Here is a 25,220-nt window from a genome sequence, read left to right as displayed (position 1 = left end):
AGTAAGTCTTACTAGCTTAGTGATGAACTTAGAAATGTCACATGCCATAAATAATTAGAATAACGTGGAACAAGAGAGAAATATTGTTAATTACTGCAATCAAATTGAGTCGATTTGAAATTAAATTAAATGAGATTTAATTTAATTTGCATTATAGTCATGAGCCTACGTGCATATGATGCATACACATGCCCAAAGTGAATATATGTTAATGTATTCCAAATGCACACATAAAGATTATGTCCTCTTTATAAATGGATTAATTAATTACTTTATTTTATTAATCAATGTGCGTTTCTTTTAATAAAAAAAAAGAAGAAAAAAAAATAAATAAAGAGGGTGCATCGTGCATGAATCTCTGACCGCTCCGTCCTTGGCTGCCGCACCAGCAGCAGCTCCGCGACCAGTGCCTCCCCTGCCTCCGCCGCCGCCTCGAGCGGTGACAATCCGAAGCCGCCGCGGGCCTTGACGTCCGCCCCAAAGTCAAGCAGCAGTTGCACGAGGTCGGGCCTTGCCTAGGCGATGGCGAGGTGGAGCAACGTCTGCCCCTGCTCATCCGCCGCGTTGGCCGCACCCCACGACGGGTCGCTCCGCTCGAGCACCTCCCTCACCTCGTCCATTAATCCTTCCTTCACGAGCCACACCAGCACTGGCGAACCCGCGAACATCACCTTCACCCTGCTGTCGATGAAGACCTGCTTCTTCCTGGTGGTGAACCAGTCACTCGGGACGGAGTCAAGGGTGGAGCTCGGATCCTTGACGGTGGCACCGGGGACAACGAAGCCGTGGAGCTGGAACAAATCCTCGCAGCCCAGGAACAAGGCGGGGAGCGCCGAGCCAATCGGGAGGTGGTAGGTGACCTCGATGATGAGGGTCTGGAGAGGGGGGATGATGCCGGACTGCGGCCGGACGGTGTTGCGTGACTTGCTCAGGGGCTGGAGCCGGAAGGCGACCGGCATGGTGTACATGACGTTGCGGAGGGTGAGGTGGCCGGAGCACTTCTAGCCCGGTTCGGTCCAGACCGCCACGACGTTCGACGGCTCCAAGCCTATGAGTCGGTCCATGGTTCGAATCTTTACGTCCGAATGACTTCGCTTTTTGCGCGTGTTTTTCTCTCTTCTCCTCTCTTTTAATTAGGGGATTAAGGAGGGGAAAGAGAGGATTAATTAAGGAAGTGTCGAAGTATGGGGAGGGGAGGGTGGGTTTAATTCGAGCTAGGGAGGGAGGGGAGGCCGGCGCGAATGGGAGAGCGCCACTTGGTGGTGTAGAATTCGATGCGGGCTGGTTCCATTCGGCGTCTCGACTCCCTGAAGACAGACCTAAGTAAAAGTTAAAGAAGGGATAAAACCGTAGTTGAAAATTGAAAATTGAGAAGTCATTTTCACCATAGCAATTGAAAATTGCATGTTAATGAGAAAAGTACTCGTCTCTTCTCTCTCTTTTTTCTTTTGCCTTTTTTTTAATATACTATGATGTGGGCGTTTAAAGGATCTTCTTTGGAAACGGAGTGGGCATATAGGGGTTAGATTCTCTTAATTTGTTTTTAGTACAATAATGGGTTTCTTGTTAGCAAACTAATTCCGCAAAGAACAAGAGGTTAGCATAACGATGGTCTTGTCTATGTTGAACATTCTTGTGTGGGGGCCAGAAATTTTTAGGTTTTTCCCTCCCCTTTTGGCCACGATTAAAGCTAGTTTCATTTTCATAGTCTAAGTACATGGAGGACTGAGGAGTGGTTAACTCCAAAGTTTCTTACATGTCATTCAATAAAGAGGATAGAACACTGAAGATCAAACATGCACTAGGAGTTGACTCATTCAATTATTCGAAATGTGATAGGAATGAACCTTTTAATTTGTTTGTGAAGCGGTTTTTCTTTGGATGATGCAAGAATGATATCACTTTGTAGGGTACCTTTTCTTTTAGCTTTACCTAATTCACCATGCACAACAGTCAAATTTGCACTAGAATGGCCAAGTCTACGAAGAAAACGACGAGTGTTATTATCATATAAAAGTGCACTCTTTCATACATTAAATTAATGTGAATTAAGCATATTGTAAACAAAAAAAATCTCATGGCTAGCTATCAATGGGGAAAGTAATTTATGCTACACCTTCGGTATTTCAAAAGAAATTACATTTAAAATGATTTAGTTCGGTCTGATGGGAAAACTTAATAGTATATATTTTTGTCCATCAAGTAATAATCGCGTACCAACCAAAAAAAAAAAAAAAAAGAAGTAACAATTGTGCATTTACCAATAACATGTGTAGCTTAGATGGTAAGAAAGTTTACTCTTTTCCTTCTTAACTTAGATTTAAGTATTGTTAGGAGCACTCAAGAGTAAAATCTTAAAACACATCAAGTTGAAACAATGAGAGCATGTCCTTAAAATAGCTTGACTAAGTAAATGTGTTGAATGCGCAAAATTGATCCGGATACTACCCAACAACTAAATTAATTTTGCAAACTCCTTTGAAAATCACGTGTATTATTATTTTGGGATAAAGTTAATACTTTATTCTCTCTCTTTTCTTCATTTTATTTTTGCATTTCACTGGCAAAAAAGTGCAGGACGTTTGAGAATCACTGTATGAGTCGTTTTACACAGTTTTTTTTTTTTTGGTCGAAAATCATAGTTTGCTCAACTCGTTTAGGCATATATATTTCAAAATATTTCCCTTTTCTTTTGGGGGTAAATAAGATTATTGCAGATGCCCCAACACTTGCGGAGAAAATGAAGTGAAGTCATTGGGCAACGATCACAAGAGAGACCGAGGACAAAACAAAGGTGGGGCCTAGGTGTTCAACAAAGTTTCTTAACAATTATTTAACTGTAAATACACTTGGAAATTACTCCTCCACGCACACAATTCCCTTTATATTATTATTATTGTTGGCCATTAGATTGTTTTTTTTTTTTTTTTTTAATTTACTAGGGGAAATGGTCACCAGGTTCGATGCTAACAACGTATGGAAGGGGAATAACCGAAAGCATCTGGCGTTCGTGGTAGACTTCGAGAGGAGACAATAACATAGACAAAAGGCCCTCCTCAAACTGACCAAACGATTCCGTTTGTCTTGTTCATTTGATGAGGTCCTAAGGGTCCCTCAGGAACTTCAAGGTGCGTTTGGTAATCATCCTATTCCAAAGAACAATTTTCGAACATAATTAAATTTTTATTTCTGTTCCCGAAAACAATTTCTGAGTATAAAAACATGCTTGATAATGCAAAAATTTCTATTTTAGAAATAGAAATGTGTTTGGTAAATTTGTATAATTTTGTTGTTGTTTTTTTTTTTTAAATTTTTCAATATTTTTATTATATTTTTCATTTTTTTCCTTCTTCCTCCTTTGTAGTTGGTCGTTGGCCATAGCGGCGGGCGGTGGACGGCTGGGCGAGGTCTGGCGAGCTCGCCGGAGCCTCACCAAGCCACCACGAGGCTCAACCTCGCCTAGGCGACGCGAGGTCAGCCTCACCTTGGCTTGGCAAGGCCGAGTCTCGTCCAGCCATAGTGAGGCTTGTCGTCGCCGGGGCTAGCGACGCTCCAACGAGGTCACCAGCTCTCGTCGGCCGGTCGCTGGCCATGACCGAGGCCGGCGACTGGCAAAAGGAAGAATAAGGAAAGAAAAGAGAAGAAGAAAAAGAAGAGAGGAAAATTGTTGAAATTGTTTCCGAGAACAAGAAGTTACTTTTTCTACTTCTTGTTTCTATTCCAAATTTGCTTTCGAGAACCAAAAACTATTTTTTTGTTCTCGGGAACAAAAGTTTTACCAAACATATTTCTATTCTTTTTTTGTTCCCCGGGAGCATTCCCTTTATGGCTACTGGTCCAAAGCATGGCTACTGGCTACTCGGACATAAGGGGCTCTGATCATCGCTGTGTTGCAACTGTGAGTGCTAGATTTGATGCTCAGCAAAAGAAGCTTAATTTGGTCATGCCAGCAGCCACCATTGACTCCATCGCCAAGGAACTCAGAAGTCCACACTCGGTACAAGGCCAAAAAGTGAGTAAGTTAGATCTTCCTTTTCTAATAAAATGATGTTGGATATGACGTGGGCTGTTTTATTTTTTTGTTATGAAACTCATCATTCTCCTGACTGCACTTCATTATAGGATCTCGAGGAAGAATACATTAAGGCCACTCCTATTACACACCCAAGAAACAAAATTATTCAATAATATTCAATAACTACAAATATACATATATTTACAAATATATTTGGTTGAAAAACTACAAAATAATTAAGTAATTAAAATGAAATTTCTTTTTTAAATATATATACCGCTCTGGTTTGAATGGACGAGTAAGCGGTTCCACGCCTAGAATCAAGAACCAGACTGGTACTCATCAATTTCACTACATAAAAATTGAGAACTGGATCGGCTCCCATGGGAACCACTAGTTCTGTTCTAGGTAATTCAAGCGGTTCTCGATTCTTTTACACACCCTTATGATGGACAGATTCAATCATCACGATGTGAAGATTATGTGTAGATTTGCGGTTTTTCTGTAGGGTCCGATGTGGGTTACTCAGATTCTTGACAATTGCATCCACTAATTTTAAATGGAAAATGACACAAATAATCCATGAACTTTAGTTCAATATGTGATGTGATTTTTAAACTTTTGATTTATTTAATGTGGTTCTTAAACCATAGCCAAGCGTATAATGTGGTTCTCAAACTTTCAATTTGTTTAATGTGATTCATAAACTTTTAATATATATTCAATTTAATCCCTAAACCATATGAAAATGTACGAAAAGTTAGGACGACATTAAACTAATCAAAAGTTTAGGGACAATATTGCACATTGAGGCAAAATTCATGATAGATCATTTGTGTCATTATCCATAATTTTAATCTATACAGGAGCTGCTAAAGAACAAGTTCTTTCCCCATGGTAGTTCCGTTCCCCGCTAGTAGAAGGTGGGACATGTGGGACATACTTGCATGCTCCGAGTGCAGCGAGTCTAACTGCACGCCCGTCTTCAGACGAGGAGGAAATTGACAAAGTTGTCAAGCTTCAAGAGGAGCTTGAAATAGATGTCCTGGTTTATGGGGAGCCTGAGGTAAAACAGTCTTTGAATCTGGTACTGTAATTAAGATAGATTATGTCAGATAGATAGATAGCATCTTATGAGCTATGTTTTCTTTCTTGAACATCTGGATTTGGATGTATCCAAAACAGAGGAACAATATGGTTGAATACTTTGGGGAGCAGCTGTCAGGTTTTGCTTTCACCGTTAATGGGTGGGTGCAATCTCATGGATCTCATTGTGTAAAATCACCCATCATCTATGGTGATGTGAGCCGCCCCAAGCTACACTATGTCTTCTAGTCCATCGCAGTCCAGAGCATGGTAACTAGCCCAATGAAGGGAATGCTTCCAGGGCCTGTCACCATTCTCAACTGGTCCTTTGTCTAAAATGACCAACCCAGGTACAAAAGAATGAGAACTTCATGTGTACATGGGATTGATCAAAGAACATAAACTTTATTTCTCCTTTCAGGACTAGAATAATAAAGATTTAGTTCATAGGTTCGAAACTTGCTACCAAATTGCCTTGGCCATCAAGGAAGAAGTCGAAGATCTCAAGAAGGCAGGGATCAATGTTCTTCAGATTGATGAGCTAGCTTTGAGGGATGGTCTGCCACTAAGAAAGTCTGAGCAAGCTTCCTACTTGGATTAAGCTGTCCACTCTTTTAGAATCACTAACTATGGTGTCAAGGATACTACCCAGTCCCTTCATAATTCCCGTACTTTTCTTTCTTTTCCCTTTTTTTAAGTGGAAAAATCCATTCCCCACATAGACTGATTTCATTCGATTCTTGTCATTACCGACAGCAGATCCACACTCACACGTACTACTCCCAGTTCAGTGACTTCCCCCTCTTAATCATCAACAAGGATGCTGATGTTGTCACAATTGAGAACTGTTGCTCTGATGAGTCAGTTTTCGGTGAGGGAGTCAACTATGGTGCTGTGATTGGCCTCGGTGTCTATGACATCCTATCTCCTAGAATACTATCAGCTGAACAGATTGCGGATAGTATCACCAAGAAGCTCGCAACAAACATAGTGTCGTTTAACCCTGACTACAAATTCAAGACTCGTGAACACGTTGGGGTCAAACGTGCGCTCGAGGACATGGTTGTTGCTGTGGAGCTCCTCTGCATCGAACTTGCCCATGCTATGAAAGAAAAGTCTGAGTAACTCTCGGCTCAGAGGGAGAGTTTCGTGGTGTTGGGCTTCAATGAACCAATCTGCTACTTGATTTGCACCATCTATGCTCGTTGATAAGCAGTTCTATTTTCCCATATTCTAGCTGCAATTCTCTATTATCCACTAGTGATTATCAACAATACAATTACAAATTCCGTGACTATAATCATTATGAACAAAACAAAAGTTTGCCAAAACATCACTCAAATTGCTGCTAGAATATGGGAAAGCAGAACTGCTTATCAACGAGCATAGATGGTGCAGATCAAGTAGCAGATTGGCTCATTGAAGCCCAACCCCACGAAACTCTCCCTTTGAGCCGGGAGTTACTTAGACTTTTCTTTCATAACATGAGCAAGTTCGGTATGGAGGAGAGCTCCATAGCAGCAACCATGTTCTCAAGCGCATGTTTGACCCCGGTGTGTTCACGAGTCTTGAATTTGTAGTCAGGGTTAAAAGACACTGTTTGTTGCGAGCTTCTTGGTGATACTGTCAGTGGGAGAATTATTTTACTCCTACAAACCAGAGAGTTTGGGTATGAGAACTTGGTTACACTAGATTTCTCTAATGCCCTTATTTTCAAAAATATTTCTGCAGGTAACCTGGATTTATTTTAACCTAAATTATTATCATGTAATAGGGTGATCACACGGGTGCTCAATTATTATTAAACACTCAATGAATCAAACAAATTGCATCAAAATAATTAAATGCACAAAACAAACAATTTTTTTTTTGTTGGGTTTTTCTCTTATTTAATGAAGCCTAATTTATGTGCAATGATATAAAAAAATGTATCTATACTAACACAACATGCAACGTGCAATGTAATAGGCAAATTATGTCATTCGATGTTACTCACGTGACCCAAGTTAATGATGAGCAAATATTAATGCAAATCCTAATTATGCAATAACTAAATGATGTTCAAAGGATGACCTAATTTTACATGACACATGCATGATATTTTTTGTGCTTTCTTTTTAATTCGAAATTAAAATTAGCTAATAATTAAACATGCAATTTTAATTAAAGAAAAAGAAATCTAATCATCCTAAAGCAATTTTTTTGGCACTTTTATTTATTAGAGCTAGCAATTCTATCTAGAATTTCGAAAAAACATTCAAGATATCAATCAGATTCAAATAAAAGATTACGACATCTAGAAACATAATCCGTTGTCTCGCGTCTTAGATTAATGGATATCTTAATCTTGATGAGGAATCAAAAAAATGATCCATTATCTCACGGCTCAAATTAAAGATTATCGCAATCTCATACAACACAATTATCCAATAATAAGTTGAGATAATTAAAAAAATAATATGATATGTTTATTGATCAAATTAGTAATTAAATCAACTTTATCAATAAGCTCTAATTGGATATGCTTAATATCACATATCAGATAACAATCAATCTGAATTAAGGAATGAAATATTCCATTTGAATTGGATATAGATTGCTACCTTATTCGAAAACGCGTAATCTGGATCGGAATTGGACCGGGGTTCGCACCGCTACCAAATCGTCGCTAGAGACTTCACTGGTTTCGGATGGAGACCGGGGTTCGCTAGACGACAAGATCGTTTGAGAAACTTTTGCTTTCTAGGTGTGGATTATTCAAGAAGAAGACAAATTTCACCGCTTCAACGCATCGCTCTCTAAATCCTTTCATCGCTTTTTTTGCCTCTTGTTTTGTGTGAACGTGACCGCGCATTAATTGAATTTTCCATGATTCTGTGCACGTCACCCTTGCTGCTATGTTGACTGAAGGTGGTCTTGAACTAAGCCCAGAATTTCCTTCAAATAAAACAAACAATATCAGAGAAGATATGTGAGAAAATCTGCGCTCGCCAATGGTGCCCCTGGTCATTGATGGAGAGCCTCCAGCAATGCTATGGCGGGTGGTGCAGGACTTGTTTGAAGCGTCGATGAAGAGCTTCGCGTGATTGGGCTGTCGCGAGGCGCAACGATGAGTGCAATAGCGGGGCTTGGACTGGGCTTGCTGGCGTCACTAGATGTCCACTGGACTGAAAGATCGTTGGAATTGCTGTCGGGTCTCGCATGAAGGCTGCAAAGGTCGTGGAAGGCTGATGTATCGCTGTAGCGGAGACAAATAAAACTGCAGAATTATTGCTGGAACTCGCCCGGAAACCTGCAAGACATAACAAACACCAAAGCTTCGTGGGATCGATCTTGGTCATGCGGAAGTTGTGGGTGTTGGTGTAGAATAGGCGTGAAAGTCCACGATGACTGCGAGACTGAACCTGGACAGCAAGCGAAAACACGAAAATAAATAAATGAATAATTTAAATGAAATTTCACACAATCAAACTAAAAAAATGCTTGACTTAGCTTTATGCTTGTCATCAATGTCCACAAAGCGAGATGAACGCGGGATGTCCAGAGGACTGCCAACACGATAGACCAATTGGAGAATTCTCGAGATTGTGGACCCCGATGTCTGAGGGTGTGTACCTCCTTTTATAGCAAAAAGCCTTCCACGTATCGTTGGAAAGTCTGGATCCGTGGAGCCGATTGATGATTCTTGGGGAATTGCTGAGTTTTGGCTTTGAATTATCACCAAAAATTGATTGTGAATCTCTCTAATTTATTTCTAAATTAGCGCTCAAAATCTTTTGGTTTCATTTCCTGCTTCTACTCATATTGCCTTGGACGTGTCCACATTCGCTCATCTCCATTCACAATTCATGGACCGACTTGATTATTTCCTCTCTTTTTCCTGCGAATATGGCCGGGTGGGCGTTTATAGCGCTGGAACAATCCCATCATTTTCTTTCACTATTCTATAACCAGCTCATTAATCTCCTTTTATAAATTCCAGCAACCCACACTTTCCACAAATGCCTTGATTTCTTTCCTCCATTTTGTCTCTCAATTGCCGCGCTTTCTTTTTCCTTCAGCGCTCATCATTTATCCCACGAATTCCTCCATTAGCTGACCGAAATTGTGACCCCTAAGCATCCAACCGATTTTTTGAATTTCCTATCCTTCTTCGCATGTGCAATTTATTAGTCCCCTTCCTCATATCATGGGTGAGATTCATGGTCCCTCATTAGGCTGAATAAGGATTTTTGATAATCCATATAACATCAACCGAAGGTATTCCCTTGACAACATGATGATGTTAACTCAAATGAAAATTATTGGACGTGGACACCATCAAGTCAAACATATCCATCACTAGACCAATGCAAATGTAATAAAAAAAATGCTCCTAAAACTATATATTATGCAATTTAATTCTATTTTTTTTGTTTAGGGGTTAGAATTAATCCCTAATTTTTCTATGAATAAATGACTAGGTCGCCAAAATTTAAGTGTCAACAACACCAGGCCAATCACAGCAACATAGTTGACTCCCTCACCGAAAACTGACTCATCAAAGCAACAATTCTCAATTGTGACAACATCAACATCGTTGTTGATGATTGAGAGGGGGAAGTCGCTGAACTGGGAGTAGTACGTGTGAGTGTGGATCTGCCAATCAGTAACAGCCACTGAATGAAATCAGTCTACGTGGGGAACGGATCTTTCCACTTAAAAAAAAAGGGAAAAGAAAGAAAAGTAAGGGAATTATGAAGGGATCTGGGTAGTATCTTTGACACCACAGTTAGTGATTCTAAAAGAGTGGACAGCCCAATCCAAGTAGGAAGCTTGCTCAGACTTTCTCAGTGGTAGACCATCCCTCAAAGCTAGCTCATCAATCTGAAAAACATTGATCCCTACCTTCTCGAGATCTTCGACTTCTTCCTTGATGGCCAAGGCAATTTGGTAGCAAGTTTCAAACGTGTGAACTAAATCTTTATTATTCTAGTCCTGAAAGGAGAAATAAAGTTTATGTTCTTTGATCAATCCCATGTACACATGAAGTTCCCGTTCTTCTGTACCTGGGTTGGTCATTTCGGACAAAGGACCAGTCGAGAGTGGTGACAGGCCCCGGAAGCATTCCCTTCATCGGGCTAGTTACCATGCTCTGGACTGCAGTGGACCAGAAGACATAGGATAGCTTGGGGTGGCTCACATCACCATAGATGATGGGTGGTTTTACACAACGAGATCCATGAGATTGCACCCACCCATTAACGGTGAAAGCAAAACCTGACAGCTGCTCCCCAAAGTATTCAACCATATTGTTCCTTTGTTTTGGATAACATCCAGATCCAAATGTTCAAGAAAGAAAACATAGCTCATAAGATGCTATCTATCTATCCGACATAATCTGTCTTAATTACAGTACCAGATTCAAAGACTGTCTTTCCTCAGGCTCTCCATAAACCAGGACATCCATTTCAAACTCCTCTTGAAGCTTGACAACTTTGTCAATTTCCTCCTCGATGGCGTTAATGTATTCTTCCTCAGAGATCCTATAATGAAGTGCAGTCAGGAGAATGATGAGGTTCATAACAAAAAAAAATAACAGCCCACTTATCCAACATCGTTTAATTAGAAAAGGAAGATCTAATTTACTCACTTTTTGGCCTTGTACCGAGAGTGTGGAATTCTGAGTTCCTTGGCGATGGAGTCAATGGTGGCTGCTGGCATGACCAAATTAAGCTTCTTTTGCTGAGCATCAAATCTAGCACTCGCAATTGCGGCACGGCGATGATCAGAGCCCCTCATGTCCGAGTAGCCAGTAGCCATGCTCTGGACCAATAGCACTCACAGTTTTACCAAAAGTTATTTGGCTCTTACAAGATGGGTTGGCGTCGTCCAATGCCAGTAAGAGTTCCTAGTTCGACAGTGGCTTCATGGCGTTAGAATTTCTTGATGTAGGATTCTGCTTTTCCATGCCAAAAGACAGAAATTTCTTTTCTGGATGATAAATCTTTAGAAATACTTGTAAGCATTTGTCGACACTAATGACCAATTTTTGGTTATAATCGATGAGCACTAGCAGCAAGCTCGGTCGATGAAAGTAAAATTTGGTCAAAATGGATGTCATCAATGACCTTTACCATCGATAACTTGAAGAAAATCAATAATGCGCCAATGAAGTCATTGACAGCAAATAGTGCTAGAGATTATCGGCAAGAGCCTTTGCTGGTCAACAATCGATAGATAAAGTCATCAATAGCATATAATTGCAGATTTTGCTAAAGTATCGAACTAGTGTCATTCATGAACAAAACAAAGGTTTGCCAAAACATCACTCAAACACAAAGATGGTTGATTGACACGAGCACAAAATTGCCTGCTAGTAATGTCTATAGTCTCGGAATTTGTAAACGTATTGTAGATAATCACTAGTGGATAATAGAGAATTGCAGCTAGAATATGGGAAAGCAGAACTGCTTATCAACGAGCATAGATGGTGCAGATCAAGTAGCGGATTAGGTCATTGAAGCCTAACCCCACGAAACTCTCCCTCTGAGCCGGGAGTTACTCAGACTTTTCTTTCATAGCATGGGAAAGTTCGGTGCGGAGGAGCTCCACAGCAGCAACCATGTTCTCAAGCGCACATTTGACCCCAGCATGTTCACGAGTCTTGAATTTGTAGTTAGGGTTAAACGACACTATGTTTCTTGCGAGCTTCTTGGTGATATTGTCAGCAATCTGTTCAGCTGATGGAATACTGGGAGAGTGGAAGTCATGGACACCGGGGCCAACCCTAGCACCATAATTGACTCCCTCACGGAAAACTGACTCATCGAAGCGACAGTTCTCGATTGTGATGACATCAGCATCCGTGTTAATGATAGAGAGGGGGAAGTTGTTGAACTGGGAGTAGTATGTGTGAGTGTGGATCTGCCAATCAACAACAGCCACCGAGTGAAATCAGTATACATGGGAAACAGATCTTCTCACTTAAAATAAGGAAAAGAAAGAAAGACAAGTAAGAGAACTATGAAGGGACCTGGGTAGTATCCTGGACACCACAGTTAGTGATTCTAAAAGAGTGAACAGCCCAATCCAAGTAGGAAGCTTGCTCAGACTCTCTCAGTGGCAGACCATCTCTCAAAGCTAGCTCATCGATCTGAAAAACATCGATCCCTGCCTTCTCGAGATCTTCAACTTTATCCTTGATGGCCAAGGCAATTTGATAGCAAGTATCGGACCTGTGGAACAAATATTCATTATTCTAGTCCTGAAAGGAGAAATAAAGTTTATGTTGCTTGATCAATCCCATGTACACATGAAGTTCACATTCTTCTATACCTGGGTTGGTCATTTCGGACAAAGGACCAGTTGAGAATAGTGACAGGCCCTGGAAGCATTCCCTTCATAGGGCCAGTAGCCATGCTCTGGACCGCGGTGGACCAGAAGACATACGGTAGCTTGGGGCAGCTCACATCACCATAGATGATGGGTGGTTTCATGCAACGAGATCCATAAGATTGCACCCACCCATTAACGGTGAGGGCAAAACCTGACAACTGCTCCTCAAAGTATTCAACCATATCGTTCCTCTTTGGATACATCCAGATCAAGATGTTTAAGGAAGAAAACATAGCTCATAAGATGCTATCTATCTATCCGACATAATCTGTCTTAATTACAGTACCAGATTCAAAGACTTACCTCAGGCTCCCTATAAACCAAGACATCTATGTCAAGCTCCTCTTGCAGCTTGACAACTTTGTCAATTTCCTCCTTGATGGCCTTAATGTATTCTTCCTCAGAGATCCTATAATGAAGTGCAGTTAGGAGAATGACGAGGTTCATAACAAAAAAAAAAAATAACAGCCCATGTCATATCCAACATCTGTTTAATTAGAAAAGGAAGATCTAATTTACTCACTTTTTGGCCTTGTACTGAGAGTGTGGACTTCTGAGTTCCTTGGCGATGGAGTCAATGGTGGCTGCTGGCATGACCAAATTAAGCTTCTTTTGCTGAGCATCAAATCTAGCACTCACAGTTGTGGCACGGCGATGATCAGAGCCCCTCAAAGCAGTAGCCTGAGAGAGAAGAGAATATCAAGATTTCAAGAGACCAATAATATAATTTTAATCGATATTTTGGAATGCATAAAATATGAAGGGTAACTAAGCAGAGGAACATAAAGCCTTTTGGACAGCTTCGTTTGTGACTCTTGGAGAGGACTTTCTTGAGGCCTGAGCAGCGGCATTAGCTGAGAAGAATGCCTAAAAAGAGAGCCATTGGCAGTCAGCATTGAAATACCCTCTCACGACATTAGTAATCAATATTTGGAAGTTGAAAATCATGCTTGACAAACACACTAAAGGTGCTAGTTAACAGGCTTAGTTTAAATTAAGAACTTTGCATCCTAGTGATTGTATTTTCCCAGTCGTTGCAATATGTATGTACCTCTGTACAACCAGTAATTAAAGAGACCCACTACAAGTTAACCACATCGGTTTCTGCCTATGACAATTCGGAATACAGTAGAAGCAACTAATTCTAGAAAATAAGCTAACGATATGGATTAACACCACTTTTAAGACTCCCTATCAGATAACAAACCGTACCTCATCCTTTTGTCCAGCCAATGCCTTGGCCAAGGCATTGACCTCAACGACCTTCTGAGCGGCAAATGCAAGCCATGACTTGATTTCATCATCCAACTTGGTCTCATTAACTAGGTCAACAGGAACGTGCAAAAGAGAGCAGGAGGTGGAGACCACAAGTTTGTCTGCAGATAAATGAGGAATTTCAGATACCAACTTAATTAAATGACAAACAGATCATCAAAACACACTATTTGGAAAAGAAACATATGCGGAAAGTAAAACCTTTTCCCACAATGATCTTGAGGGCAAGGAGCGTGCTGAGCGATCCAGCAAGATCATTAGCCCAGATGTTCCTCCCATCAACAACTCCAGTAAAGAGATACTTGCCTGTGGGGAACCCACCCTTGATTAAATCGAGGGTCTGTGTTCCATGGACCAAATCAAATCCAAATCCAGTGACACCCTTTAAGGAAGTAAGAACTTTATATGCCTTAGTAGGAACATCAGCAAAATATGTTTCGACGACAACATTCACGCCAGAAAGACTTGATTCTAGTTCCGAGTATGCTTCGGTGAAAGCTTGCAGTTGGTGAGAATCAAGATCCAACACAAGGGTGGGCTCATCAAACTGAATCCATGAAGCACCGGCTGCCTTAAGTTCGGACACGACTTCCCTGAATGGTTCATCATTGGTCAGGAAATGCATTCCAAACATGCGCAAATGAAAACTGATGGTTTTATATGAGATGGGCTTAAGGCCCGTCCGCCCATGTTGGGCCCAAAAAGCCCGGCCCACGGGAATACGGCCCGTGGATGGGGGACATATAAAGGGAGGAGAGAGAGAGAGAAGACGTTGGTTGGAAATCAGAATTTACGTACGTCTTCTCCTCTCCCCGCGCTCTTTCTCTCTCCAAGAAAAACAGTAAAGCATACGGCGCGTTTTCTTCCCTTCAAGGCGTCATCTGATCGAACAGGGCCAGTTTCTCTTCCTCTATTGGCGTCGGTGTCTAATCTGTGGCTAACAAGGTACGCTCGAATCCGTGGTGTGCTTTACGATCGGTGATACGTGTTATTCCGGGCTTCGTCTTCGCATTGATTTAGGGGTTCGATTTAGTGTCGAATCTGGTTTTCGGGGATCCGTTATTCCCAACATTGGTATCAGAGCCCTAGTTCACGTTTTCCCGACTTGTTTGACGTTTTTTTGATTGATTTTTCGCAAAAGCAATTCGGCCGTACGGATCGGGCGAGAAATCCCAACACCCGAGCACCGTTCATCGATTTTTTTCGAGTTTTCGTAAGTCGAAATCGATTTCTGAATGGACATGGTGAAAGAGGTCATCGAGGCGAGTCCGGCGACATGTCGTGCGCCGCTGGGCGACGCCGCACGCGCGCCCCGTGCGTGGGCCACACGCGTCGGTGACGAACCGGCACGTGCGCGCCGGCGGCCGGCGAACCGGCACGCGCCGGTCCGCCGACCGGCGCGTGCTGACGTCACCGTGACGTCACGGTAACCGCCGGGATGACGTCATCGGTGACGTCATCGCCGACGACCGTTGGCCGGCCGGCGACCCGACCCGACCCGCGCGGACGCCTGGCACGCGTGCGGCACGTGTCGGATGACGTCTGCGTGACGTCAGCCAGCGCACGCGCGCGGCACGTGCGGTCGGTCCGTCCAACCCGGCCCGACCGGCGCAACCGGTCCGACCCGCGCCTGACCGGTTCGACCCGCGCGCCCGTCGACCCGACCCGTTGACCGACGACCGTTGACCGTTGACTTTGACCGTTGACAGTTGACTTTGACCATTGACCGAAAAAAAAAATAAGAAAGGATTTTGTTTCTTTTTCAATTATGTCTGTGTGGGTTAGAGGTAATCCATTTTTTTATTCTACATTTGTTGCATGAATAATGGAAAATTATGTATTTTCTATTTTGTTTATTGTGGATTATAAGTGATCCATTTAAGTTCGCATTTGTTGCGGGAACTATGATGCGTTATGCACGATACACAATCCCGAGAACGGACGAAGGAAGAGCTAGACTGAATAGGCTGATGAAAGAGTTAGCTGATTATCGGTGGCTTGACGGTGATTTAGTATCACACGTGATCATGGTCAATCGGATGATACAGGAAATCATATGGAATGGTTATCTTATGCCGGATTTTGAGAAGATGTCGGCTTTGATTAACACTATTCCACCTGAATGGCAAGCAGTGTTAGATCGGCTATGGGAGGTCAACGTGGTCCCGGATTATAGGGGGCTAGTGGAAGTTTTTGTAAGAGAGTACTATATGATTGAGTTGGCCAAAACTTCAACCCTTAGAATGAGCGTCACATGGCATAGAGTAAATGCGCCTTGGTGGCGACATGAGAGCTCTCCAAAAGTTTTTCCATGGTTGGCAAATGTGCCTTCGCTTTTCTCGAATACTTTGACCGATAGATTAGAAGGGACTTTCCCTATTTATTTCTTAGATTAGTTTGAGATGTTTTTGAGTGATGAATATCTCTTTCTATGTTGATATTTCTTTTTGGATATATTACTTAGTGTAATGAATTGTTGTATTAGTTGAAAGCATTATTATTTTATTGGATGTCAATTATCTGTTGCTTTCTGTTAATTGCTGATTGCTGTGGGTAATTAGCTGTGGGTAGTTTAGAAGTTTTTGTAGCTTCATAGAATTTATTTTGCATAAGACAATTATATTAATGATAGTTTTAAGTTAGGATTTTTGGAGGATGATTGGAAACATAGTGACCTTTTGATTCTGAAACCTTGAAATTATTTATTGATATGATGGGTCTGTGCAAAAGGGATGCATAAATGATAGGCATTAATTATCCGTGCATATAAGTCGATGTGTTCAAATCGATGGTTTCAAAGAACTAAGAACGTAATTGCTGATATGAACAGCAACAATTGTGGAATATTGAATATGAAGATTCAATATGTGCTGGAAAAGCTAGAAGCACTAGAAGCTTTTGACCATATTATGGAAGATCTTGAGGATGCCGTGCGCCACCTTGAGCTAGTAGAGGATCGCTTAACGGCATTTGAGCGAGAATAGACATTTGCAATGCTGGTTCTAACTTAGAAAGGGCTATGAGCTCTAAGCGCAAGCGTATTGATTCGTTCAATATGTGGGGATGCAAAGGATCAAGTCCTTATTGCAAAAGATCAAGAGTTAACTAACACAAGAGAGGAAAACGTCATCAAGTGAAGAAAATGTCGAGGGTGAGGTGTTACAATTGTGACAAGAAGGGTCACTATGCTCGCGACTGTCGTGAGCCAAAGAAGGTACACACCTCTTGTACATTTGAGAACTTTGCTTATGTGTCAAGTTCTGAATTATTGGATGAATCCAATCCTTAGTGGACTATAGATTTAGGAGCGACAGACCATGTAGCAAATGATAGATGATCCTTCATGGAATTCCGATGAGTACTAACTGGAACTAAGTGGATCTATGTAGGAAATAACTCCAGAGATGAAGTTAAATGGATTGGCACTTGCCAATTGAACATGCGTGGTGGACGCAACTTGTTCCTACATGATGATCTATATCCTCCGGAGATTCGTCGAAATTTAAGTGTCTGTTTTGGTGTTGGTTAAGCTTGGTTTTGGTATGAAATTCCATAATAAAGGTGTAGATTTGTGTTTAGATACAAACTACTATGGTCGTGGTCACTTTCTGGATGGTTTTATTGTACTGAATGTTGACTGTGGTGATGTAAATATGTTATTCCCTTGTTTCACGTTTTTTACTTTATCTGATAATAATGTGAATGTGGGCATGCTAGACTTGGTCATATTGGCCAACAACATATGAATAGACTAGCCAAAGAGGGCTTGTTGGGCAATATTGAAAAAGTCGATTTGTCCATATGTAAGCATTGCCTAGATGGGAAAACGACAAGGAAACCATTTGGAAAAGGTAAAAGAGCTGACGTTCCTCTACATTTAATCCATTCTGACGTTTGTGGTTCAATGAATGTGAGAGGAAGGCATGAGACTGTTTACTTCATCACTTTTAATAGATGATTATACTCGATTCGGATGTGTCTATTTGATTTCTCATGAATCTGAAGCATAAGTTGTTTCAAAAGGTTTATGAACTTGGAAGAAAATCAATTAGACAAGAAAATAAAAGTATTGAGATCCGATCGAGGTCGAGAATATTTATCGATGAGTTCAGAAAATAATGTGATGAAAAGGAATAGAAATACAGTTGTCTATTCCATATACTCCTCAACAAAATGGTGTTGCAGAGAGAAGAAACAGAACCCTACTGGAAATGGTTAGGTCCATGATGGCGCATGCTAACTTACATATCACTTTTTGGAGTGATGCGTTGTTAATTGCCGCCTATATACTTAACCGGGTGCCTTCCAAATCAGTTAGTTCCACTTCATATGAGTTATGGACAGGTAGAAAACCGGACTTAAGTTTTCTTAAGCCATGGGGTTGTACTGCCTATACTCATGAATCCTCTCACAAGTTTGGGAAATTGGGTCCCATGGAAAGAAGAGTATTTTAATGAGATACTCCGAACACTCGAAAGGGTATGTGTTCGTAGGTGAGCAGGAAAGTGGGAGTATAACTGAATTTGAATCACGGGATGTCACATTCTTAGTGGATGAATTTCCTAAGAAAGGCGAAATAGGGAAGATTACTCCTATTTGAAACCTTGGATCAAGATAATGATATTAGTGGAGTTCGTCCAAGTGGGAGTAATATGAGAAGTGATGAATTGAATTCAACTCATTCTCAATTACAACCACATGATGAGATGATATCGTCATTATCTAATCCGAGTGGGAGCATAATGGGGAATGATGTGCTAAGTGTACAATCTCCCATATAGCAAACAAGTTGCCAAAGTATTCCCCATCGACGTTTTGACATTGAAGGGGAAACTTTTATGATTGCTCCACAAGATGAGGATGAGCCAAGAAATATTAATGAGGCTCTGAATTGCCCTAATAAGGAAAAATGGATTCATGCAATGGAAGAGGAAATGGAGTCAATGAAATCAAACCAATGAAATCAAACCAAGTCTGGGAACTGGTTGATCTTCCAAAAGGGACGCCTTGAGCTATTGGGAACAAGTGGGTTCTCAAAATAAAGCGAAATGCTGATGGCTCGATAGAAAGGCATAAGGCTCGCCTTGTGGCGAAGGGGTATAATTAACAGGAAGGAATTGATTATGAAGATACATTTTCTCCTGTAGTGAGATTTACCTTGATTCGCATAATTCTGGCAATAGTGTTTAGTATGGATCTTGAGTTACATCAAATGGATGTAAAGACTGATTTCCTCAATGGAGAATTAGAGGAAGAAACATATATGGAACAACATGCTGGTTTCATAGTGAAAGGCCAAGAAGAAAAGGTATGTCGACTTTTGAGGTCGATATATGGCCTTAAGCAGTCGTTAAGACAATGGTATATACGATTTCATAATGCCATAATGGCATATGATTTTACAATGATAGATGAGGATCATTGTATATATATCAAAAGATCCATAGATCTATTTATGATCATATCATTATATGTTGATGATACACTAATTGCTTGAAGCAATATGGAACTTGTCAATACTGACAAGAGTTGGTTGTCTTCCAAGTTTGAGATGAATGATATGAGATTATAAACCCATAGACACTCCTATTGCAAAAGGTGAATGATTGAGCCATAGACTGTGTCCAAGGACTCTACAAGAGAATGAATAAATGAAACATGTTCCTTATGCTAGTGGTGTTGGGAGCTTGATGTACGCTATGATGTGTACAAGACTTGACATATGTTTTGCAGTTGGAATGGTGAGCATATACCAATCAAATCCAGGTCAAGCACGTTGGAAAGCCGTTAAATGAATACTAAGGTATCTAAAGAAGACTGCTGATTATACGTTGAGTTATTATGGAAAGGATCTGCAACTCAAAGGCTATTCTGATGCTGATTGGAGAGGAGATTTATATGAAAGAAAATCTACCTCTGGGTTTTTTTTCTTATCGAATAATGGCACCATATGTTGGAGCAGTAAGAAACAAAAGTGTATAGCCTTGTCCACGATGGAAAATGAGTTCGTGGCATTATTAGCAGCAATAAAAGAAGATGTTTGGCTTAAAAGATTATTAGATCATTTAGGTGTTATTTGAAGTGCTGCAGATTCATTGTTGGTTAACTGTGATAGCTAAGCAGCAAAAGCGTACACCAAAGATCCAAAATATCATGGCAAGACCAAACATATAGATATCAAGTATAATTTTGTCAAGAATATGATTGCACGAAAAGATGTGAACTTAGAGTACATACTACACATAGAATGGTAGCAGATCCTATGAAAAAGCCAATACCTAGAGATGTGTTTTGTGGTTATATGAAATCTCTAGGATTGCGTAGAGGCTGATGTACGGAATATTGTAATTTTCCTAAGTGTTCACATTTGATGAATTTGTGTTTTTTCATCATTAATACCTATGAATCTTTGTTTGATCTTTATGCATCTTAATGCTCAGTGCATTATTTTAAGTTGAGAAAGTATGTCGGACATATATAAGATTAGCCCACTCACACGGGTAATCGCCTCTATTTACTGTGTGATAAATAGAGATGAGACTGTTTTAAGCTTATTATCTAGGTGATAATCGAGAACTCAAGCTTAAAATACGTATGTCGCCTTAACTGGGTGTTAAGATGAGGACATAATACTTACTATGTCCGAAAGTAAAATACCCCACATGTTTTACTTTATCTGTCTATGATGCCAGATGTGAGTTCTGATGAATTTTACGAATGAGTAGATACGTGAACTCAAGTTAGACATTGGGTATGTCTGAACTATCATCTGTACGGTATTGAAAGGTGTAAACATACGCTCCATGGGAAAGAAGTTAATACCGTAATACATATTTCATACTACGTATGCATGAGACGGCCAATAAGAGTGGCAAAAGTTTGATCTCAACTTTTATGTCGTGTGAGACTCTTGAGGAAAAGAGTTCCTCAATTTTTAGTCCCCTCATGACTCTTACTTATTCTCAAAATTTCTATTTAGTGTTTGCTATCTTAGGATGTTGCCAATGGTCATGAGTTTGATTCGATCTAATGGGGCATTTCTAGAAAAGCAAGCTGAACTGAAATTGAGAGTTTGAAGGGAAGAGGAAGATCGAATTTGGAGAATCACATTGTAGTTTTTTTATTCACCAGTTAACCAATTATGACTGTCTTTGTGATAATCATATATATATATATATATATCATTGTTTGAAAGAGATCAAGAGAGATATAAATGTGATCGATCGATTTAGGGTACTGCATACTAAATCTACTCGGAGTATGATGCCCATTATGAGTTGCTATATATTCCTAACAGATGTATGGCAACGAGCTCTCAAAGTATGCTGGTCGCACGGATTATTCACCGGTATGAATGTTGAAGAGAGGTAAAGAGAATCCTGTTTAGCCCACCATTTACGAGTGGGAGATGATGGTTTTATATGAGATGGGCTTAAGGCCCGTCCGCCCATGTTGGGCCCAAAAAGCCCGGCCCACGGGAATACGGCCCGTGGATGGGGGGACATATAAAAGGGAGGAGAGAGAGAGAGAGAAGACGTTGGTTGGAAATCAGAATTTACGTACGTCTTCTCCTCTCCCGCGCGCTCTCTCTCTCTCCAAGAAAAACAGTAAAGCATACGGCGCGTTTTTCTTCCCTTCAAGGCGTCATCGGATCGAACAGGGCCAGTTTCTCTTCCTCTATTGGCGTCGGTGTCTAATCTGTGGCTAACAAGGTACGCTCGAATCCGTGGTGTGCTTTACGATCGGTGATACGTGTTATTCCCGGGCTTCGTCTTCCGCATTGATTTAGGGGTTCGATTTAGTGTCGAATCCGGTTTTCGGGGATTCGTTATTCCCAACAAAAACTGCTAGAGAAGAGTTCAATTAAATCTCACCTGTAGATGGGAAGTATTTTCCCGAGGAGTGACAGAGGAGAAAAGGCCCTGTCAACACCCTCCGCATGCTTGGATAGCAGCAGATAGGAGACCGGGCCAAGAAGGACCGGAACAGTGTCTACTCCAAGCTGGAAATTAGCAAATAGATTCAAGAACGGATAGCTTTAAGTAATGCACGCAACGGCACAAGGAAGACGAGAATGTACGAGCTGAGAAAAGATATTCGAAAAACAAAGAATTTAACTACAACCCACAAAAGAGTTAGAATCTGTCGTCGCTGTCGACGAGGACGAACGCCCAGGACAGGGGAGCTCGATCGAAATTTAGGGCTGGGCTTGGCCTCGGATCAGCCACGATCGAGGTCCAGCGAGGCAAGCGGCGGCCGTAGATGGTCTGCAGGAGAGTGGACGACCGTCATTGGCGGCCACGCGTCGAGCGTTGCAGAGGCTGGGAATTGCAAGAGGGGAGAGTCGGGGATGGTTAGGTAGATCCGAAGGTGGGTCGTGGGGTGGTCGGCGACGTCGCAGCCAAGGGACGGCCGAGGCGGAGGCGGAGCCGGCGGCTGGGAAAGCAATGAGACGGAAAAGAGAGGGAGGAGAGAGAAAATCGCGCGGGGGAATTGAAATGAACTTTCGGAACATTTCTTACACCTTTTTTTCCACTCATAATCTAGATAAAATACTCCTTAATAAGAAGAGCGTCAAGAACGCGACACGTTTCCCGTGTGGGCCCAAATTATCAGGCTGACTCTTTTCTCTCTTCTGTCTTCTCTCTCCTCGCTGCCCGCGCTCTCTCCCTTCTGCCTCCTGCAGCACGTCCTCTCTCCTCTCTCCCTCTCTATCCTCTCTCTTCTCTCTCCCCAGCACACTTTCTCTTCGCTGGCGTGGACGAACAACCGACCACCTCGACCTCCGCGGCGACCACCTACTCCGGCATGTCCGGGAAGGTGCACGAGTGCTCGATCTGCCACAAGAGCTTCCCCACCGGCCAAGCTCTCGGCGGGCACAAGCGATACCACTACGAGGCCCCCCCCCTCCTGACTCCTCGGTCACCGCCGCCTCGGCTGCCAACGGGGTGAGCGTCTCGGAGGGCGAGGGTCCACTCACACGCAGTGCTAGGGGCACCGCGAGTTCGAGCCACAATGATCATTTTGCTCTTGAAATATAGAACTTCGAAAACTTGAGCAACATACTATGATACGAATTAAGTTGGCTAAAACAACAACTAAGAAAGGGTGATTGGTTGTTTTAAGAACATTGTAACTCTTGAGTGAAAGATGTGAGCATGTGCTTTTGTAGAAGGAGACTAATTATGCGGATGTAGTAGTAATTTCTATAAAACCTATTATTAAAGAATTAAAGAAATAGAAGATATTTCAAGACAAATTCATAGTGGTATAGCTTTTCACTTGACGCAATTTACTCTCTCAACTCTAATGACCATGAACAAGAGTTGAATCCATTGAGTAATCGCCGAAATTTTACAGTTTATAGACGGTGCTCCCACTGCAAGAAGCTCATAAGGCGATTGCAGAAGCACGACCACCTCTTACAATCCTACAATCCCCTCTCTTCTTAGATTTCAAGAATTTAGCCCTCACATAAAATTTTGATATGAAGAAAAACATTGCACAAGCGAAAGCTAGGGTGTATGTAGGACATGGCGAGAATACAACTTCGGAATTTCCGGCCATCTTCAAAGATACCTTTGATCCATTTATCTACGCCTTTATTCGTGTAAGCGTTGGATGGAAGCTGTTTGTGGCTAAATTAGCATGTTTTTCAATGTGTTTAGAGGGGTACAGATTTTCCCGTTGATAGACTGCCGGATTAGTCAAATGTGCAAATGTGTCGGGGTCCCTCGCCCATCGCGTTTCTCGTTAATGGACTGCCTAACTAAGCAATTCATCGAGTCCAACAGCTTGCACGTAATCTTTTGTACATTTCCACGCTTTATTATTTCATATAGGGGAGCGCCCATACAGAGAGAGAGATCAAAATCTTTCATTTATGTGCACGCCCATACACAGAGAGAGAAAGTAATGGGTGATTGGGTGAGGATGGAGACCGCGACATGATTTCTAGAAGAGAGAGAGGGAAGTTACTTTTTAATCAAGTCATGCCATGTAATTAGTATTCTTAACGGAGAGGCTACTTGAAATTTGAATTGATTTGGATTTGTCTCGAACTTGTTTGTTTAGAGGAGAATGCTGGACTTATTAAGATCGATATGTAAAAAATTAGGAAGGGACTCTAATTTTGGAAGGGCCGATGTTAAATAATTAAAAAAAAAAAAAATCATATTTAGGACTTAGGAGCGATGGTGTCAATTGCGATTCCGTTGTTGCATACGACACCAAACCTTTTTTGGACATTAATCAAAGATTTTCACACATCTAAGAATTAGAATACTTTCGCATATCATTTATTAAATATAATTTACTATCCTCACGAGAAATTTGGATAAGGCTTTTGATGTGGTTGAAAGTCGAACCGAGCACACGCTTTAGTATCATTTCATGAAATTTCCACAATTTTAAAACTTCAAATTTTGAAGTACTAAAATTAGGATTTTAAGATCATTTCCGTTGGTAGTCATTTGATTTATCAAATCTTTCATTGAGGTTTACATACTAGTGTCACGGGCCGATCGATTCGCTCTCGATCACTCCTCGTTCCTTCTTTTCGGGCCGTGACACTAGTCTCATTCATTCAATGGTGATTGGTTGTTTTAAGAAAATTAAAACCCTTTATTAGTGAAAGACGTGAGAATATGTTTTTATATAAGGAAATTAGCTATGCAAGTGTAGTAACTTCTATCTAACACGTATTAGAAAAGTTAAAAGAGATAAAAGATATTGTAAGACGGGATTTATAGTGGTTTGACCTTCCACTTGGCACACTTCAAGCAGAGATGCAAATAAGGTAGCAGATTGGATTGCAAAAGTCCAGTATGGATCCCTACCTCACAATTGGTTTTCTAACCCCTCCGATGCCCTTTGAGCTTCATTGAGTTCAGAATCTCGTTTTATGTACTTGAACTCGTTGACAGAGTAATGCAAGTTGTATTCTAACCCCCCCCAAAAAAAAAAAAAAAAAAAAAGGAACTTTCACTTGGCACTCTTTACTCTCTCAACTCTAATAGCCATGAACAAGACTCGAATCCATCAAGTAATCGCTGAAACCATCAAGTAATCGCTGAAATTTTTTGGTTTGTAAACGGTGCTCCCACTACAAGAAGCTTAGAAGACAATTCCACAAGCACCTCTTACAACCCTACCATCCCCGCTCTTCCTAGATTTCAAGAATTTAGGCCTCACGTAGAATTGCAATCTGAAGACAAACACTGCACGAGTGAAGGCTAGAGTGCATGTTGCAACATATTGAGATTGCAAGTTCGGAATTTCCTGCCATCTTCGGAGTTACCTTTGATCTGTTTATAGAGGCCTTTAACCTCCAAAGCGTTAGCTGGGAGCTGTTCCAGAGTCAAATGAGCCGTTGACCATCTTCCCTAGCAATCATCCCAGCAATCTGTACTCACAAGGACAAAGCAGGATTTTTCCATTAATTGAGCATTTTGCTTCTGTATGGTCT

At 41.3% G+C, this 25,220-nt stretch overlaps 2 protein-coding genes and 1 pseudogene across 2 annotated transcripts; 1 reads left to right on the top strand and 2 right to left on the bottom strand.

The window, feature by feature from the left end:
- Window positions 1-515: 515 nt before the first annotated feature.
- LOC120289810 lies at window positions 516-1,064 on the bottom strand (annotated as a pseudogene).
- A 4,666-nt stretch (window positions 1,065-5,730) lies between these two features.
- Window positions 5,731-6,226, top strand: LOC120289809 (5-methyltetrahydropteroyltriglutamate--homocysteine methyltransferase-like). Its single transcript, XM_039305160.1, has 2 exons — window positions 5,731-5,769; window positions 5,858-6,226. Exons 1-2 carry the CDS (start codon window positions 5,731-5,733, stop codon window positions 6,224-6,226), a joined length of 408 nt encoding a protein of 135 aa, XP_039161094.1.
- A 5,090-nt stretch (window positions 6,227-11,316) lies between these two features.
- Window positions 11,317-21,791, bottom strand: LOC120289808 (5-methyltetrahydropteroyltriglutamate--homocysteine methyltransferase-like; the record flags this gene model as incomplete). The annotated part of the gene is made up of 9 exons (XM_039305159.1): window positions 11,317-12,007; window positions 12,117-12,318; window positions 12,419-12,669; window positions 12,782-12,887; window positions 13,002-13,159; window positions 13,265-13,345; window positions 13,691-13,854; window positions 13,955-14,346; window positions 21,628-21,791. Coding segments are annotated over 9 exons (1,884 nt in total), but the record flags the coding sequence as incomplete, so codon positions are not given.
- Window positions 21,792-25,220: the final 3,429 nt, after the last annotated feature.

The sequence above is a fragment of the Eucalyptus grandis genome, chromosome 11, assembly GCF_016545825.1.
Source record: "Eucalyptus grandis isolate ANBG69807.140 chromosome 11, ASM1654582v1, whole genome shotgun sequence".
Lineage (NCBI taxonomy): Eukaryota > Viridiplantae > Streptophyta > Magnoliopsida > Myrtales > Myrtaceae > Eucalyptus > Eucalyptus grandis.
This window is presented reverse-complemented; position numbering and strand designations above follow the sequence as displayed.

Excerpts from the sequence above, each read along its gene's own strand:
- LOC120289809 (XM_039305160.1), top strand. The coding sequence starts at position 5,731 with ATGGTGTCAAGGATACTACCCAGTCCCTTCATAATTCCC. Across the intron at positions 5,770-5,857 it reads CCAGTCCCTTCATAATTCCC|CAGATCCACACTCACACGTA; the intron begins GTACTTTTCTTT and ends CATTACCGACAG.